At 41.1% G+C, this 17,599-nt stretch overlaps 1 protein-coding gene across 1 annotated transcript in view; it reads left to right on the plus strand.

Moving 5' to 3' along the window:
• Window positions 1-17,599, plus strand: part of RASA1 (RAS p21 protein activator 1) — a 3,076,403-nt gene that overhangs the window by 1,847,226 nt on the left and 1,211,578 nt on the right. Inside the window, exons 13-15 of the mRNA XM_044064149.1 lie at window positions 13,403-13,483; window positions 13,574-13,731; window positions 14,930-15,006. Coding sequence (XP_043920084.1) covers window positions 13,403-13,483; window positions 13,574-13,731; window positions 14,930-15,006 — 316 coding nt within the window. The remainder of the gene's footprint in view (window positions 1-13,402; window positions 13,484-13,573; window positions 13,732-14,929; window positions 15,007-17,599) is intronic.

Here is a 17,599-nt window from a genome sequence, read left to right on the forward strand (position 1 = left end):
ATGCCTCCCTGATCGGGTGGGGGGGGGGCATTTTCAGGGCAGGACTGTCCAGGGCACTTGGCAATCTCTAGAGTACCACCTACACATAAACGTCTTGGAGATGAGAGCGGTGCTTTTTGCGTTGCAAGCTCTTCAGGACTCTCTACCCACCGGGACTATTGCAATTCATACAGACAATATGTCTGTAGTGTGGTACATCAACAAGCAGGGCGGAACCAAGTCCTATCCCTTATGTCGAGAAGCACTCAGACTCTGGCAGTGGGCGATCTCCTCTCAACGGTTTCTGATAGCAATGCACATCCCCGGGAAGTCCAACATCATAGTGGACAGGCTAAGCAGAGCTATTGTCATGCCTCACGAGTGGTCTCTCAATCAGTCAGTAGCAGACAAAATTTTCTGCAGATGGGGTCAACCTTGCTGCGACCTTTTTGCAACTCCTCTCAACAGCAAGTGCGGCGACTTCACTCTCTTCCCCCTTCCTGGGCACTCCCCCAGAGATGCTCTAGTTCACGATTGGCCCCGGGGCCTTCTTTATGCATTCCCCCCTTTCCCCTAATTCCCAAACTAATTCAGAAGGCAACCGCATTGGGATCCAGGATGATCCTCATTGCCCCTTACTGGCCTCGACAAATTTGGTTCCCATTCCTGCGTCACCTACTGGAGCAGCCTTGGAATCTGGACCCAGTGCCAGACCTCTTGGTCCATCAGTCGGGTGGGCTGCACCAATCCCTTCAGTCTCTCAACCTCACAGCTTGGTTGCTCCACTTCCAACCTTAGCCAGGCTTCCACATATTTCTCAGCCGGTGCATGAAATCATTCTTTCTTCGCACAAATCTACCACCAGGAAAACTTATGCTAGTAAGTGGAAATGTTTCTCTTTCTTGGCAGAGGCTAGGAATATAGACCCCTTTACAGCCCCTGTCCATCACGTTCTAGATTTTTTAGCAGAACTCTTTCAGGCTGGTTCCTCGTCTGCCACCATTAGGGTCCAATTAGCTGCTATCGCAAATTTCCATGCTGGCCTGTCAAAAACCAGCATCATGCCCCACAAACTTTGCAAGGCCTTTCTTAAAGGGACTATTTTGCTTAGGCCCCCTATCGGAGATCCCCCGCCTCCGTGGGACTTAAACTTGATATTAGCTTCCTTGATTCTTCCCCCTTTTGAACCTGCGGCTTCCTGTTCCTTAAAATTGCTCTCCTGGAAGACTCTCTTTTTAGTAGCCATCACCTCAGCTAGGAGAGTTTCGGAACTTCAAGCCCTCTGTATTCATCCTCCTTACCTTGTGTTTCATAAGGATAGAGTTTCACTCAGGACTAATCCTTCATTTCTGCCCAAGATACCTTCCGAAACAAACCTGAATCAGGCTATTGATCTACCTGTCTTTTTTCCTAACTATTCGAACAAAGCTGAACAAAAGTTACACCAGTTGGACGTTCATAGGCAATTACGTTTCTATTTGGACAGGACCAAGCAAACAAGGAAATCAGACCAACTCTTCCTGTCCTATGCTGAGGGCAAACAGGGCCTGCCAGTTTCTAAAGTAACCTTATGCAGGTGGTTGTCCACTATTATTACCTTGATTTATCAGCTGAGACATAAAGAACTCCCTACTAAACCCAAAGGTCATTACACCAGAGCGTTAGCTATTTCGGTAGCTTTTCAAGCAAGACTACCTATGGAATCTATTTGTGCCGCAGCCACATGGGCCACTCCTCATACTTTCATTTCACATTATAAGTTGGATATGGCCTCTAGGAGTAGAGCTGCTTTTGGTTCCACTGTGCTCAAGAATCTGTTCCGATGAGCCACCCAGGACTTTAGGTGCTAGGGACGCTGTCCCAACCAGCAAGAATGAAGGCGAGACAGAAAACTTAACATTAAGAAGTTATGTACCTATCATAACGTTCCATGTTAGTTGTCTTCTTCTCACCTTCTTTCTTGCGTCCCACCCTCCATCCCCCTAGCCTGGACAGACCGAGAAGAGTCCCTTTTTGAGGCCTTCTTCCTCTGGCTGAGTCTTATCTTGGTTACGTCCTCCTCTGTCTTAGTACTGTAGGAAAACCTTGTAGTACAGACAGGTGTCCTTGTTTTTTTCTATGGTGTTAGCTGTGCCAAACGAGATCTGGGTATCTAGCGCCAAGCATTGTGGGATATGGGGAGGCCTCGAGCCAGTAAAGAGTTCTCGAGCTTTTTTAGATGGCTGGGTCGGAGCCGAGGATCGGCTCCGAACCCAACCAGCAAGAAAGAAGGCGAGAAGAAGACAACTAACATGGAACATTATGGTAGGTACATAACTTCTTATTCTTTTTTATTGGAAGGGAATGTTTCTGTATAGCTATCTCTCTCTTCCTCTGTTGCCAAAGATCCTGCAAAAAACATGTGGAACAAGCCCAAAATCTTGATGATGACTCCCTTTTGGCCCAGACAGCATTGATTCCCCCTTTTTATTTCATCTGGCCAGGGGTAGTCATTGGAAGTTACTTCATAGGCTGGAGCTACTCACACAGGGCAAGGGATCTCTCATCCACCTTCACTTACCCACTTGACTCTCTGGGTGATAGCATCCTGATTTGATTTCAACACCAATTTTCTTAATATGTGCTTCGGGTATTGTAGGAGGCGAGAAAATCGGCTACTAGAAAATTTTGTGCGGCTTAGTGGAAGATGTTTTCTGTCTGATGTCAAGTATGACCTGGACACTCCTTCTTGTTGTACTCCTGTGGTTCTTTCCTATTTGTAATAGCTGCTAATGTCTGGTCTGACATAATTCATCTGCTAAATCTCTTTTTCTGGCCATTTCTGCTTGTCTGCCTTTGAATCAACCCCTTGCTTCTTGTTTTGAAGTAAAACAATTTATCAAAGGTGTCCTTCATATTAGGCCCCCAAGAAAGCCTGTTTTTCGTTTGTTCTTGAGACAGCATCTCAGATGTTCTTCGTGTTTCACTGTTGCAGTCATTACATTTGGGTAATCTGCTTGCAGGTTGCCCTCAGTCGGCCTGATTAACAAAGTCTTGGGTCCTGCGCCAGTTGCTGTCCCTTCTTCCATGACGTCAGGTCGTCAGGGGTATAAAACATGTAGCCAATGCCATTACATCAGTCTTTCTTGCCGCATGGTGCCCGAAACAGAAGCAGTTCGCAAGTGCCGGTCGACCGACTCCTGAAATTTTCGTTTTCGAGTTTCAGAACTGAAGTCTTCAACTAAAAAGATAAGTATCTAATTGGGAAACTTTTTCTTGCTCCTTACCGATGTCAGTAAAAGTTAATAATTGTATTACTTGTGGGAAGCAAATATCTCATAAGGATTTCCATTTGTACTGTATTCCTTGCCTAGGCCCTGACCACGACATACCATGTTGTCGGTTTTCTGCTTTATTTAACCAGCGCACTATCCGTCATTGGTATAGTTTTGTTTCTAAATATTTCGGTTCTTAGTTTAATTATCCAGAAATTACGTCGGATAGCAATCCGACTACTGGAATACCAAAAAAAAATGCAAAGAGAAAGTCATAGACAGGCCGTTGAGGTCCAAAACTGCAAACAATGCTTCTCCTAAGCCAGTCACCAGTTCGCCGGTACTCAGTGAGGCGCTTTCGCAGCCCCTGATACCCACTACTTCTGATTCGCAGGCCTCTATTGAGACCCATTCGGAGTCCGGTATGCTGCGAGATGCTTCACCTATGGAACCCCGTGGATGTCTCTACCTTGGATGGGTCTGGAGCCGCTGTGCAGGCACCGGCTTTGGAGGGTGTATTCAGGCCTACAGATTTGTATATTAAACCGACACCACCTTCAATATTAAGGCCAAAATCTCAATCTATATCTAAAAAAACAATATCCAGGCCACATGTTCAGGCCCCTGTACATAAAAAACAATGATCAAAATGGCTGAAGATTTAATTACTTTAATCAGGGGTAGTCAACCCCCCCCCCCCCTTCTAAGAGGCCCAGGGCTGAACTTGACTATGAATCTTCTGAACAGGACTCTGTTTCTTCTGACTCTTCTAATGAACAGGATTTGTCCATACCTACTTATGAGGACTCTGATGCAGAGGATTCCATTCCTTATGCTTCTCCCCCTGAGGATTTTTCTTTTGGGGAAAATTTACATACCTTAAGGGAGCATTTCCCCTGGGAAAGTCAGGACTTTTCTGAATCCAAAAAGAGGCTTAAGAATTTTCTCTTCCTTCCTCAGCATAGGCCTTTGTCTATACCTCCTGTACTAGACATTGTTGATGTGTTTTCAGAATCCAGTATGGCCTCTGATTCTCTGCCTCCGGCCCCTTGTAAGCCAGACAGATACTACAGGGTTCATGAGTCCCACAAATTTCTTTTCAAAAATCCTGTTGTGGACCCCGAAACCATTTCTCAGGTGCCCAAGGGCATGAAGGCTTCTACTGCTAAAAATCCTACCCCTTCTGATAGAGACTTCAGGGTGCTGGATAGATGGGGTAAAAAGGTTTATACTTCTGCAAACTTGGCAATCAGGGCTTTAAACTGTCAATTCCATATGCTAAAATATCAGCAACATATCATGGGACTGCTTAAACAGAAAATTATGTTGATTTCTGACTGTGTGGAAAATAAAGATTTACAGGATTTATTGCATTCAGCTGAACAAGTTGGAAAACATACTTTGCAATGTGGTTTTGATTCTTTAGAGACCTCTTGCAGGGCTGCTGTTACTGGGTCTGTGCTTAGAAGGCATGCTTGGCTTAAGGAGCAATCTCTGCCTGATCATGTTAAAGCAAAATTGTTGGATGCTCCTTTGCAACAGGACCGTCTGTTTGGCAATAAGGCTGAAGAAGTTCTAAAAAAAAGATGGAAGATAAAGCTAAATCTATGCAAACCTGTGAAAGATTTCATACAAGTACAACCTCCAAGATTTAGTAGGCACTGGCCTACTATGAACTGGTCCTTTCCAGTTCCTTCCAGAGCCACTCAAGCCAAATCCAGGCATTCCAAAAACACCAGGTTTCAGTCCCAAGGGACTTTCAGAGCTAAGCAACGGGGTGCCTCCTCTTTCAAATCTGGAAACAAGACACCCCCCTATGGTAAACAGTCTCGATGACTTTCCTTTAGAATTACCAAGCACTTATATTTCAGCCACCCCTTTGGGGGGAAAACTGACACTTCATGCAAAAAACTGGCAACTTATAACCCAGGACAAATTTCCACACGTTGCCAACTCTAAACGGATGACCAGACCTGCCCCCAAATCAGTGGGCAGAGGCTCAGAAACAAGTACTTTCCCTCTTAAACATGGGGGCTATTCAACTAGTACCAGAAAAGGAAAAGGGACAAGGTTTCTATTCCAGACCTTTCCTGGTACCCAGAAAAGACAAATCATGGCGTCCAATTCTGGAACTGTCTACTCTAAACACCTTTCTGGACATTCCAAAATTCAAGATGCTGACTCTTCACCAGTTACTTCCTATGCTAGGCAAAGATGCCTGGTTGACAACTCTAGATCTAAAAGAGGCTTACCTGCATATCCCAATCAGGGAATCTTGCAGAAGTTTCCTCCGCTTCAAAGCAGGCTACTTGCATTATCAGTTCTCTGCACTGTCCTTTGGCTTATCTGCTGCGGCTAGGGTCTTTGTACAAAGTGCCTGGCTCCAGTAATTGCATTTTGCAGGCAAAGAAATATTCAAATATATCCATACCTGGACGATTGTCTAATTCAGGCAGAAAACAAGGCCATTCTTCTAAAACATCTGGCGTTTGTAAAAAGGGTTCTAACTTGTCTAGGGTACACCATAAACAAAAAGAAGTCACAACTAGTACCCTCTCAAAAGATTACATTCATGGGTGTAAGCTTGAATACAACTGCCCAGATGGCTTTCCTTATGCCAGAAAAGCAAATTCAGTTGGTGACTTACTTCAAACAGGTGACCACAAAACTCCTGCTATCTGCAAGACAAATACTGCAAGCCTTGGGGTTCATGGCCTCCTGCATTCTTCTAATTCCATATGCAAGACTGCATATCAGGAAACTTCAGTGGTACCTAAAAAGTTTATGGAGTCAGCATTGTCACAGCCTGGAAACAGTGATTCCTATCATACCTTGCCTGCAACTAGAGTTCCTATGGTGGGCAGAGGCCTGCCACCAAAACAAGGGCCTGCCATTCACACCACCCCCTGTCACCCAAACCCTAACTACAGACGCATCAGACTATGCATGGGGGGCTCATCTGGCAGGGAAGTGCTTTCAGGGCAAATGGAGTCCGAATCAAATGCACCTTCATATCAGTCAAAAAAAAATGCTAGCTGTACAGAATGCACTGACAACCTTCAAGGACTACCTTCATCCAGGGCAACTAATGGTAAAGATGGACAACTCCACAGTTATGTGGTACATAAACAAGCAGGGGGGTACACATTCCTACCCCCTCTGCAGACAAGCCATGGTATTGTGGAACACGGCCTTGAGCTATCAAGTACAACTACAAGCTCAATTCCTGACAGAAAAGCTGAATATTTTGGCAGACGAACTAAGCAGAAATCTCATGGACCCATATGAATGGAAACTGGAACCATGGATTTTCAACATGTTGAGACGCAAATGGGGGAGCCCAGGCATAGATCTCCTTGCCTCACCCCAGAACTACCAGTTGAACAAATTTTGCACAAGAACTCCTCACAAAAAAGCCTGGAAAGTGGATGCTCTGTCCTTCAGCTGGGAAAACCTATCAGTCTATACCTTACCCTCTCTGCCTTTGCTCTCCAAAGTTGTACTAAAAGTCAAACAGGACAAACCAAAAATGATTTTGCTAGCTCCAGACTGGCCTCTCCAACACTGGTACCCACTCCTACGCAGTGTGTCAAAAATTTTTCCATGGCACATGCCTCGGACACCTTCCTTACTGTCTCAGCAGAACAACCAAATTCTGCACCCACAGCTCCAAACATTGAATCTTGCAGCTTGGCTGATCACTTAAATTCCCCCTCAGCATCCCTCAGCAAACATGTGATGGATGTCATTTTTGAGGTGAGAAGACCTAGTACTAGAAAATCTTATGCTGACAAATGGAAAAGATTCTGTGCCTGGAATCAATCTCAAGGGATGAGCACAGCACTGCCCAATTTACCTCAGATTTTGCAATACTTAACTGAGATGCTTCACAAGGGCCTATCTTTTTCTTCCATAAAAATCCATTTCTTAGCCATTTCAGCTCATTACAACACAGAACCCACCTCTTCTCTCATACTCTGCTAAAGCAGTATCTCAGAGGGGCCAAAAACTTAAGGCCACCAAGGAGAGCTCCAACCCCTGCCTGGGACCTTAACTTTGTATTGGAGAAACTGTCTACCTCCTTTCGAGCCAGCTGCTACTGCAGACTTAAAATTCCTTTCCTGGAAAACAGCCTTCCTTTTAACAATCACTTCGGCTAGAAGGATTTCTGAATTACAGGCCCTTATGGCAGTGGAGCCTTTCATCATCTTTCATGCGGACAGGGTGTCACTCAGGACCAACCCATCCTTCATGCCCAAGGTGGTATCCAGTGTGGCTCTTAATCAGTCCATTCATTTGCCAACTTTCTTTCCCAATCCACAGAACAAGGGGGAGCGGATTCTGCATTCTTTGGATGTAGACAGACAACTTAGATTTTACTTGGACAGGACTAAATCTTGAAGAAAATCTGAACAACTGTTGGTGGCATTTGCTGCAGGGGCAGAGGGAAAGGCTATTTCAAAGCAAACCATTTCCAAATGGATAAGCCATTGTATTCATTTCTGCTATAAGCACCATGGAAAACCTATCCCCCAGGGGATCAGATTCCATTCCACCAGGGCTACATCTACTTCTACAGCCTTTCTCAGAGGTGTTCCTACCAGGGATATTCTTGAAGCTGCTACCTGGAGTTCAGTGCATACTTTTACCAAGCACTATCATTTACCAATTTTCTCTAAATCCAGAGATGGCTTTGCCACTGCTGTTTTGCAGGGCCTTATACCCAACCTAATACTGTATAAATCCATCCTCCCAACTTTAGCTTTGGGAATCTACCCAAATGTAATGACTGCAACAGTGAAACACGAAGAACATAGTACAGTTGTGTACACTTACCATAAATGTAGATGTTCAAGTGTATTCACTGTTGCAGTCCTGGTTACCCTCTCTCCAGCCCCCTGTCTTTTCTCTTACTATGCCTCTCCTTTATTTTACTACACTTAAAAGCCTTTTTGGTGTATTTGCTTTTGTTTGGAGGTATATATTTTTGTGTGTTAAATTATTTATATATTTTACTCCCCATTTGGGGGGACACCTGGCATCTGGGGCAAGAAAAACTGATGTAACGGCGTCGGCTGCATGTTTTATACCCCTGACGACCTGACGTCATGGAAGAAGGGACAGCAACCGACGCAGGACCCAAGACTTTGTTAATCAGGCCGACTGAGGGCAACCTGCCAACAGATTACCCAAATGTAATGACTGCAACAGTGAATACACTCGAACATCTACATTTATGGTAAGTGTACACAACTGTACTTTTTCCTGTGAGCCTGTAGTTTCCTCCTCTTTGCTGCACTGTACTTGGAAAATGGCGCTTTTAGTGGCTGTTACTTCTGCCAAGAGGGTCTGTGAACTTCAGATACTCATAACAGTCTCACCTTTTTAATTTTTCATTATGACAGGGTTACTCTTCTTTCTAATCTTTCCTTTAATCCCAAGATGGTTAATGATTTGTCCTTGAATCGAAGAATTAAATTGCCTTCTCTCTCCCCTCCCCACATATACACAAAATGCTAGTGACAGGATTTTCCACACCTTGGATTTATATAGACAGCTCAGGTATTACCTAGGTGAGACTAAAGATCTTAGAAATTTTCAGCAGCTTTTTGTTTTTGGCTATTTCTAAGAAAAGCATCTCCTCTTGCATCTGTAAGCCCATTTCTTATATTGTTATTTTCATGTCAAGCAGCTTATTTCTTCTCTTCACAGTCATTTTACCAGGGCAGTTGCCTCTTTGGGTGCTTTTATCAAGGGCCTAGATAGTAGATCCTTGAATCTGTTTAATCTTGGCTCTCTAACTTCCAGCCTATTCTTAACCCCAATAAAAATAAATTACTGCTCTTCCACCCGACTGAGTGCACTCCACCATCCCATCCATTCAACATTACATCCAGAAATAACACAATTATCTCACCTGTCACCCACACTAAACTACTTGGGGTCGAAACCGACTGTAATATGAGATTTGATATTTACATCTCCCTTACCATAAAGAAGGCCCACAAAAAGTTGGGTGTCCTATAAAGAAACAAGCAATTACTTACAAGAACAACTAAAGAAACAATAGCATGCACACACCTCCTTCTCAGCACTTACCTATGCTTCTCCAGTTGTCACTAATCTAAGAAAAATGAACATTGTAAAACGTTTGAGGTATGTTACAATAAAATTGCCAGATTTGCTACTGACTCTCCCTATAGATCTCACCGCTGTATAGCCCTAAAGCAACTTATATGGTTCGAGTTACCACAGCTCATCCTTTATAACCAACTTGCTCTAGCCCATAACATTCTGCAGCATCCCCAAGAAAAACTTTACTGTAAAAACCTACTTCTTCCCTACACCAGTAACAGTGTGTTATGCTCTGATAATAAACTCCTCCTGGATGTAACCAAAGCAAGTAATACATTAGGTGAATCCATCTACTCAAATTTCATAACTAGAAGATGGAATTCCTTACCCACCAACTTAACAGCTGCAACCTCAATGACACTCTAATTATAGGGTGATTGCTTTAGTATGTATGTGAATTTGCCTTGTGCCACAGGTGATAATTCATTCAGTGAAGGTGCTTGGGAAAAAAAAATTTACTTTTCTTCCTCAGCTATATTCCACACTTACTAACTAGTAACTGTCTAATCTCTCCTTCCTGTATCAGCCCTTCCACAGTGCAGGCCACAGAACCTCCACAGTGGAATCAACTTGTTCCATACAAGACTTCCTGTATGTCTCTCTGACTTGCCTAATTTAAGAAATGTCCAGTATTTCTCAGGCTTAAAATATGTGTGATGGACTATCCTAAGTATTATGATGCCTTACCAAAGTTGTAAATCTGTATATAATTGCTTCCATGCATGTAGTTTGTATTTTAGTGTAAACCTCCCTGCATCATGACACCTTCCCAAAATTGTACAATTGTGTACGTCAAGTTCCATGTATGATTTCTGTGTATCATGACACTTCCAAAATTGTATACATTAACCTCTGTGAATGTTATTTGTGTTTCCTCCAATTTTTGTAATAACTATTGTTCATAAACTTAGAGCTTTTCTCCCCGGGCCTCTGCTGAAAAGGACTTTGTCTATTTGGACTTTCCTGGTTACCAAATGTTAAATAAAGAAATAAATAAGTAAATAAGTAGAGCTATTTTAGAAGCTGCCACTTTGTCATCTCTGTGCACATTTGCTAAGTATTAGAGGTTGAATTCATACCTCTCAACTGTACAGATTTTTGCAGAATGTCCAGAGTTTTGACTCATATTTTTGGTCCAGTTTCAATAAAATTGTGTTTTTCTGACAAATTAATGGAAAATCAGTAAAGATTAATTTTAAAAAAATGACAGACATTTGAGTTTCAGACTTCACGGCCTTCAGAAAATTCATGTTAATGCAAAACCTGTTGTTCTATCAACTTTCTAAGTTTGGAAGAGCAATATTTAAAAAATGTCCCTGTTTTTGGACCTTTGTCCTACTTTTATTCATGTCTTTGTCCAGATTTCTTGCTCTAAGAGGTTGAGAGGTATGAGTTGGATGTGTTTTCAAGGGCCAGGGCAGGTTTTGCCAGAGCCATCCTTCATGGGTTCCTGGAGGGCTCCTCTGTGGCTTCCTCCTTTCATCCTCTCTAGTAGCTTTTGTACTCTCCCAAATGGAACGAGTACTAGAGACATGATAAGGGAAGGACATAGTATAGTTGGTAAGGACTTATAACAGTAGATGTCCTACTTTTCACTCTTGCAGTAGTGTGTCCCATCCTCTTTATCCCTGCTCTTCTTAGCTGCCTACCTTTAGACCAAAGGGGTCCTCCTTACTCTCCTCCTTAGTTCCTTTCTTCCTGTTCTTCCCTTCCTGGATGTACATACTTTTATTTGTCTTCTTGGGTTGCTCTGGTTCCTCTGGGGCAATTCTTTTCTGAGAATTAAGCACTCATATGTCACATGTACCTTACACCTTGGATGTAGGACATGCGTCAGATATACAGTGCCTAGAGGGTATAAAGGCTTTGGTATGATGGCCTGGCATTCGGCTATTCTTGGCAGGATTTCCCAGATGTCAAGAGTATTGCAGCAGTGAAAAATAGGGCATCCACTGTAATAAGTTCTTGCACAACTGTTCATATTTCATAGAGGCAGATATGTTTGCACAAATGTGTGCAGCATTGCATGCCAGACAGGCAATTTGAATTGCATATGTGTGTATTTTTTCCTATCTGGTAACTGAGACCACATGGTTAATTTTCCTCTTATTTATTAATCATGCTTCTCTTCTTTTAGTTGACTGTGCTGTTACGTCCAGCTTTCATGGGTTGAACATACCTAAGTTGTAAGTAATCACTGAATTTGAAGCAGTTCGGCATTATAAAAGTATACTGAAAGGTTTACAAGGATATATAGTTGCACACACATTTGTGTGTGTATAAATATATATAGATAATACAAATAGTAAAAAGGTCACACAGATAAACTTGTTAGGAAAAAATGCAAGAAAAATCTAGCCAAGCTAGAGTTTTCACTGTGTGATACCTTAAACCTCCTGTAATAGAGGCCCATGGGATATATGCACATGATCCCTTAAGGGCATTGTTTTTCAGCTATATGACGTATGAATGTCCATGACTTTTTCCTTTTTCTATTTATGTCTTTATGGATAATAGTCTGAATGTAGCTATAAAGACCTAAAAAGGAAAAGTAAAAAGTCATGGACATTCAGAAGCCATATAGTGAAACACTTGATGTTTTTAAGGGGTCATTTGTATAAATCCCATGGACCTCTGTTACAGGAGGTTTAAGGTATCACATAGTGAAAAAACTAAATTTGGTTAGCGTTTTCTTGTAGTATAGACACACACACACACACACACATATATATATATATATATATATATATATATATATATATATATATATATATATATATATTCTTTTACTGTTGTCAAGCTTGTTGACCATGTATTAGCATCCACTAGTGCTCAGTCATTCCCCACTACTACTGTGAGAGCTGGTTTTGGATCTGTTGCCTTTTTGTCAATAATAAGGGGATTTTGTTTTCTTGTCCTACTATGGCAGCTGACATGCATTGTCAGTGATGCAAGGGCCTTCCTAGGTGAGTGAGCTGATTCATGCACGTCTCATGATGGCTGCCATGTATACACAGCTTGGCAGAGCCAGTCACGTATTGCCATGCATCTTATTCGACAATAGGTACCAATATTGGAACAAGATAAGAGATCAGACTATGCCCCCCCCCCCCCAAAAAAAAAAAAAAAAAGTGGACAAGCTGACTTGGCTTATGATTATTGGCTTATGATTATTATTATTTGTTTAGAGTGCTGTAAACTTGATTTTTTGAGGCTTTTTGCAGTCTGTGCATCCACACTTGGGTGGTACTTTTGTTTTCTTGCATTGAATGAAACAGTACTTCTTGCATTACCTATATTTGTTTAGAGTGCTGTAAACTTGATTTTTTGAGGCTTTTTGCAGTCTGTGCATCCACACTTGGGTGGTACTTTTGTTTTCTTGCATTGAATGAAACAGTACTTCTTGCATTACCTATAAATCTAAATGTGTAAGGCTGTATAATATAGCTCACACACATTATCTGTGTGTGTGTGTCTGCTTATGAGTCCTGCTAACCTCTGATGTACTTAGTTTTTTCTGTGATAACCTAATGACCTTGCATTGTTTTTGATCTAGATAATTTAATGTTCTGTGTGCAAAGTGTGCTGCAGGTATGACAACCAAGTTCATTTAACTAGTAGGATTGGTTGTCTTCTAGTTGCTGTGCCTTTTTCATATTCAGCTATTTTAACTACTTGCCAGACCTTAAATATTTTTTCTGTTATTACCTCTTTATCTCCCCCTAAACCTTACATGAGCTCCTGCACCTTACAGTATCTTAAGTTTGCCTTCAGAGAATGTAAAGCTTTAGTGGTTTGACCAGTTTAAGTTATAATTAAATGTGTTTGGAATGGGGTTTGCCATGATATTTTAGTAATAACAAGAAATAAACATTATGTTCATTGGTGTTTGTTGCAACAAAACACTGAAAAGTGATAAGTCAAGCATGTTTATATCCATAATCATTTTATTCCTTGTAGCTCTAGGTGAAGTTTAAGGATTGTAACTGTTTTCTCAAGTGCATGCTGCACTTAATATTTATAATATTTTTCAGGACTGGATGAAGTGTCTACAGACAACGTGCAATAATCTGCGAAAACCAGCTCAGCCATCTTCCAATAAACGTCTTCGTCAGGTAAAAAAAAATAGTTCTGTTAAGCATAAATTGTGCATAGTAATTCAAAATTCACATTTTAAACTACTTTATTTTCATAATGTCTTACAGGTCAGTAGCTTGGTTTTGTATGTTGAAGAGGCCCATAAGCTTCCAGTGAAACACTTCAGTAACCCTTATTGCACTATATCCTTGAACGCTGTACAAGTAGCCAAAACTCATGCCAGAGAGGGACAGAATCCTGTATGGTCTGAAGAGTTTATTTTTGAGTAAGTAATTTGTTGTGCCTCTGATCTTATAAACAGGTTAAATGTCTGTTGAAACAAACAGTGGCATAAAAAGTGTATTGCCAAGTCAAGAAGTGACACGCTGATAGACTCCTACCCAAGAAGACTGAATGCTGTAATTAAATCAAAAGGTACTTCATCAAAGTATTAGTTTAAGGGTGTGCACACTTCTGCAACCAGCTTATTGTACGTTTTTTATTTTTTATATTTTTCCCCCAACAGATTTGTTTGTTTTTCAATTGAATTGTACAGGTTGTAAGTCACATTAAAGGTGAGAAAAGTTTTGAAATTATTTCTTGTGATCTCATTTTGGTATATCACAAAAACCTATCATTTTAACAGGGGTGTGTACACTTTTTATATCCACTGTAGACCGATCTTCAAGAAGTAATGACATTGAGTCTGTAGAACTCTAGTAGTGGAGTAAAGTACTGTATTCAAGTAGGCTTGCAGTGGACATAGAGATAGCATGGACCTTTAGAGACTTAAGTCGTGTTAAGCAATTTGGTATCAAGACTCTGTAAATACTTTTACCTTAGGGCGTCTTATTTTAAAGCTAACATTATGCTAGGTCTCTTAATAGTGACACAATAAAGGAAAATAATTCCTATATTTTTCTTTGAAAATCAACACGTTTGAAAAAAAAGCAAAGCCAAATTTTAAAGGTACTGTTAAAAGTGAAAAAAGATGTAGTCATCCATTTTTATGTGACAGCAGAGCCCCTACACCCTCCATATCACAGGAGAATGGAAATGTTCCTCTGTTGTAACAACCCCCATTATTATGCACAGCCAGGACTTTTATGTGAACTGTACTCAAATAGTATGGCAAGCTATTAAACACTAAATCAAAGTGATGGACGCTATTAAACACTAAATTAAAGTGCTGGACAAACGTAGCACACTTTTATATTTTGCATTAGTTCCTTTTGCAGACTTTAAATATCTGCAGTAAATCATTATACAGGACAGGTATTGAGAATGGTTTAAACTTCGTTCAAGTTTGATTGTTTTAGCATTCCAGCATAATAAAATCATAGACATGCTGTTTACTCTTTTTATGGCCTGCAGTGCTCTCAAGTTAGCTGAATATAGTGAAGTAGATAAGTAGACTGTTCTTGATACTTTTGTAGCACTATCTTTGGAAAAAATATTCTAAATTGTTTTGTTTTCTGTTTTAGTGATCTTTCATCAGATATTAATAGATTTGAGATATGCCTCAGCAACAAAACAAAGAAAAGCAAAGATGTTGATATCTGTAAGTATTTGAAATAACCACCTTGTCTGAATACATTTCCAAAAAAAAGTAATCTTATATTGGGGAAACATTTGCATCAGGTATCAGAAATTTGACTCTACATGTGTGTTTCCTGATTTTGACAGTACAATTTTACTGGTAATATTGGGAGCTCTTTGACTTTCTTTGAGTTACTCTTAACAATTAATGTCTTGCAGAACTTTCAACCATTCAGGTTGTGGAGACAGACCGAGAGAGATACTATTAAAAGAACAAGAGGCTGGTCTTCTCTTCAGCTTTGACCATTCTACTAAAATTGGGTCTTGACTGTAAGAATCACTGCTATTGCTATAGTAGAATATTTATTCATGGGAAACGACCACTAGGTTGGCATTTGTCCTTCTGGAATTACTTCCAAAGATCTGTGAACATTCCTGTATGCAGCAGATGTTTTTTTCACAGGATGTTGCAGTTATGGTACAGCTAAAAGGTAGAGCACCACACCCCATCTGCTGTTCTGTTTTTGCCATACAAAGTAGTTGGTCATACATCTATCTGTATGTCCTTCCATGCAGCTTTCTGAGAACAAGTACTTGTTTTGGGAGAATTTTCCTAATTTTTTGAGTTGTTATTATGGATTATTGATTTTAAGTACTCTGGATTTTTGAATTGATAGTTGTTAATTCTAAGGTCCATGACATCCTAAGCAAAGCTTGCAAATAGTTGTGTCTGCAAAAAATGTCCCTTTTAAGAACTAGACCTTGGTGTATTTTTTTATTTTAGGAAGTCCAAAAAAGTCTCCTCCTCCAACATTGTGCCAGATTTAATTTATTTATTTATTTAAATTTGTTTACCGGGAAATTCCAACTGGACACAGGTCCTTTTTCAGCAGAGGCCCAGGGAGAAAAGCACCAGAGAACAATAAATAAGCAGCAGAGTACATGAAGAACAATTGAATATACATACAATAGCAAATAATGCATACTGCAGCAAACAACTATACATACAGTATGAAACATAGTAATGAACAGCTATACCAATATCTAGCTAGAGGCTAAGAATAAAGGTAGGATGTATATACAGATAGTACTAAGCTCAAACAGATGCTGTTCTAAAGTACTAAGCTCAAACGGATACTGTTCTAAAGTCATATACTTAAATCTTATATACAAATATTGCACTAAACTCAAAGCAGATGTTCCACACGAAGGTGGAACAAGCTAGTAGGGCTAATGGGATGGAAGGGGAAGATAGAGGAGTAAGAGACGAGACTGAGTGAGTAGTATACGTGATAGAGGAAGCTAGGTGCAAGTCAGTTGGATATGTATTTGGAGTTGAGATGAAGTGAGGTAGTTAAGCATGTTACAACAGCTCTGAGAGATTGAGTGAAGAGGGAAGGGGAGGGTAAAGGGTGAGCCAGAGCCTGCAGAGGAAGGAAAGGAATGATCAGACGGTGTGAGGTAGAGTGGCTATGGGAGGGGTGAGAAAGGAGAGGCAAAATGGGAGGGTCACTAGTCGGGATAGGTGCATGGGCATATCCAGAGACTTTTTAAGTGAGTTTTTAGTGCAGTCTTGAAGTGATTGCAAGAAGGTAGTGTGGCTACAGGGGGGGGGGGGGGGGTTGTTCTGTAGTCTGGATATGAAGCAGGAGAATAGTGCTTCACCCGGTGAGTTCTTTGGTTTGGTCAGTAGAAGTAGATTTTTGCTGCTGGAGCGTAGTGGTCCAGTGGGCAGTAGGGCTAGACAAGGTTTTGAAGGGATGGGACTTTGAGGATGGTTTACTAACTTGTGGGCGAGAGAAAGTTGATCCAGGTGAAGAAGCTGAGGGAGTTCAAGCCAGTCAAGTTCTGTAAATGAGATACAGTGGTGGCTGCGATAAGGTGCACCAGTGGCAAACTTAGCAGTTTTATTGTAACAAGCTTTTTTAGGTCTGTTTGTCTGAGGTAGGTAAGTATAGGAGAGGTGTACACTAAAGTGGAGATTAGGTGGAAATTGGTTGCAGAAATTCTGGCTGTCTTGGTGAGGAATTGTTTGTTTTTGTACAATGCACCTAGTTTTTTTTTTAACCTTTTTTATGGTAAGAGAAATGAGAGTGTCAAATCTGAGATTGTCTATCTCAATACCAGGTAGTTTGGTATGCTCTGTTGGGGAGATGACAGTATTGTCTTTGGCTTGAATATTAAAGTGGGGGATAATTGGGTTAGATTTAGTGGGTTGGAAGTTAAGGAGTTTAGTTTGCTCGGGTTGAGTAATAACTGGGTATTGGATAGCCGGCTTTCTGCAGATGAAAATGCATCCTGTGTGATCTTGTTAAGTTCAGATATAGTTGGGGCTGAGCAGATGAGGGTGGAGTCATCTGCATACTGTATAAGAGAAGCATGCTTGGTAGCTGAGAATAGATCATTGGTGAAGAGTGAGAGTAGTAGGGGACCAAGGATGGAGCCTTGGGGAACACCGAGTGTTACAGGAAGTCAAGGAGATAGGTCATTATGCCAGACAACTGATTGTTGGCGGCCAGTTAGATAGCTGTGAAACCAATCAGTAGCCGATTGGAAAAAGGATAGGTTAGTGCGAAAAGAGATTAGTAGTTTGTGTGAGACCATGTCAAAAGCCT

Source organism: Protopterus annectens, chromosome 2.part2 (genome assembly GCF_019279795.1).
Source record: "Protopterus annectens isolate FY-2018-M chromosome 2.part2, PAN1.0, whole genome shotgun sequence".
Taxonomy (NCBI): Eukaryota; Metazoa; Chordata; order Ceratodontiformes; family Protopteridae; genus Protopterus; species Protopterus annectens.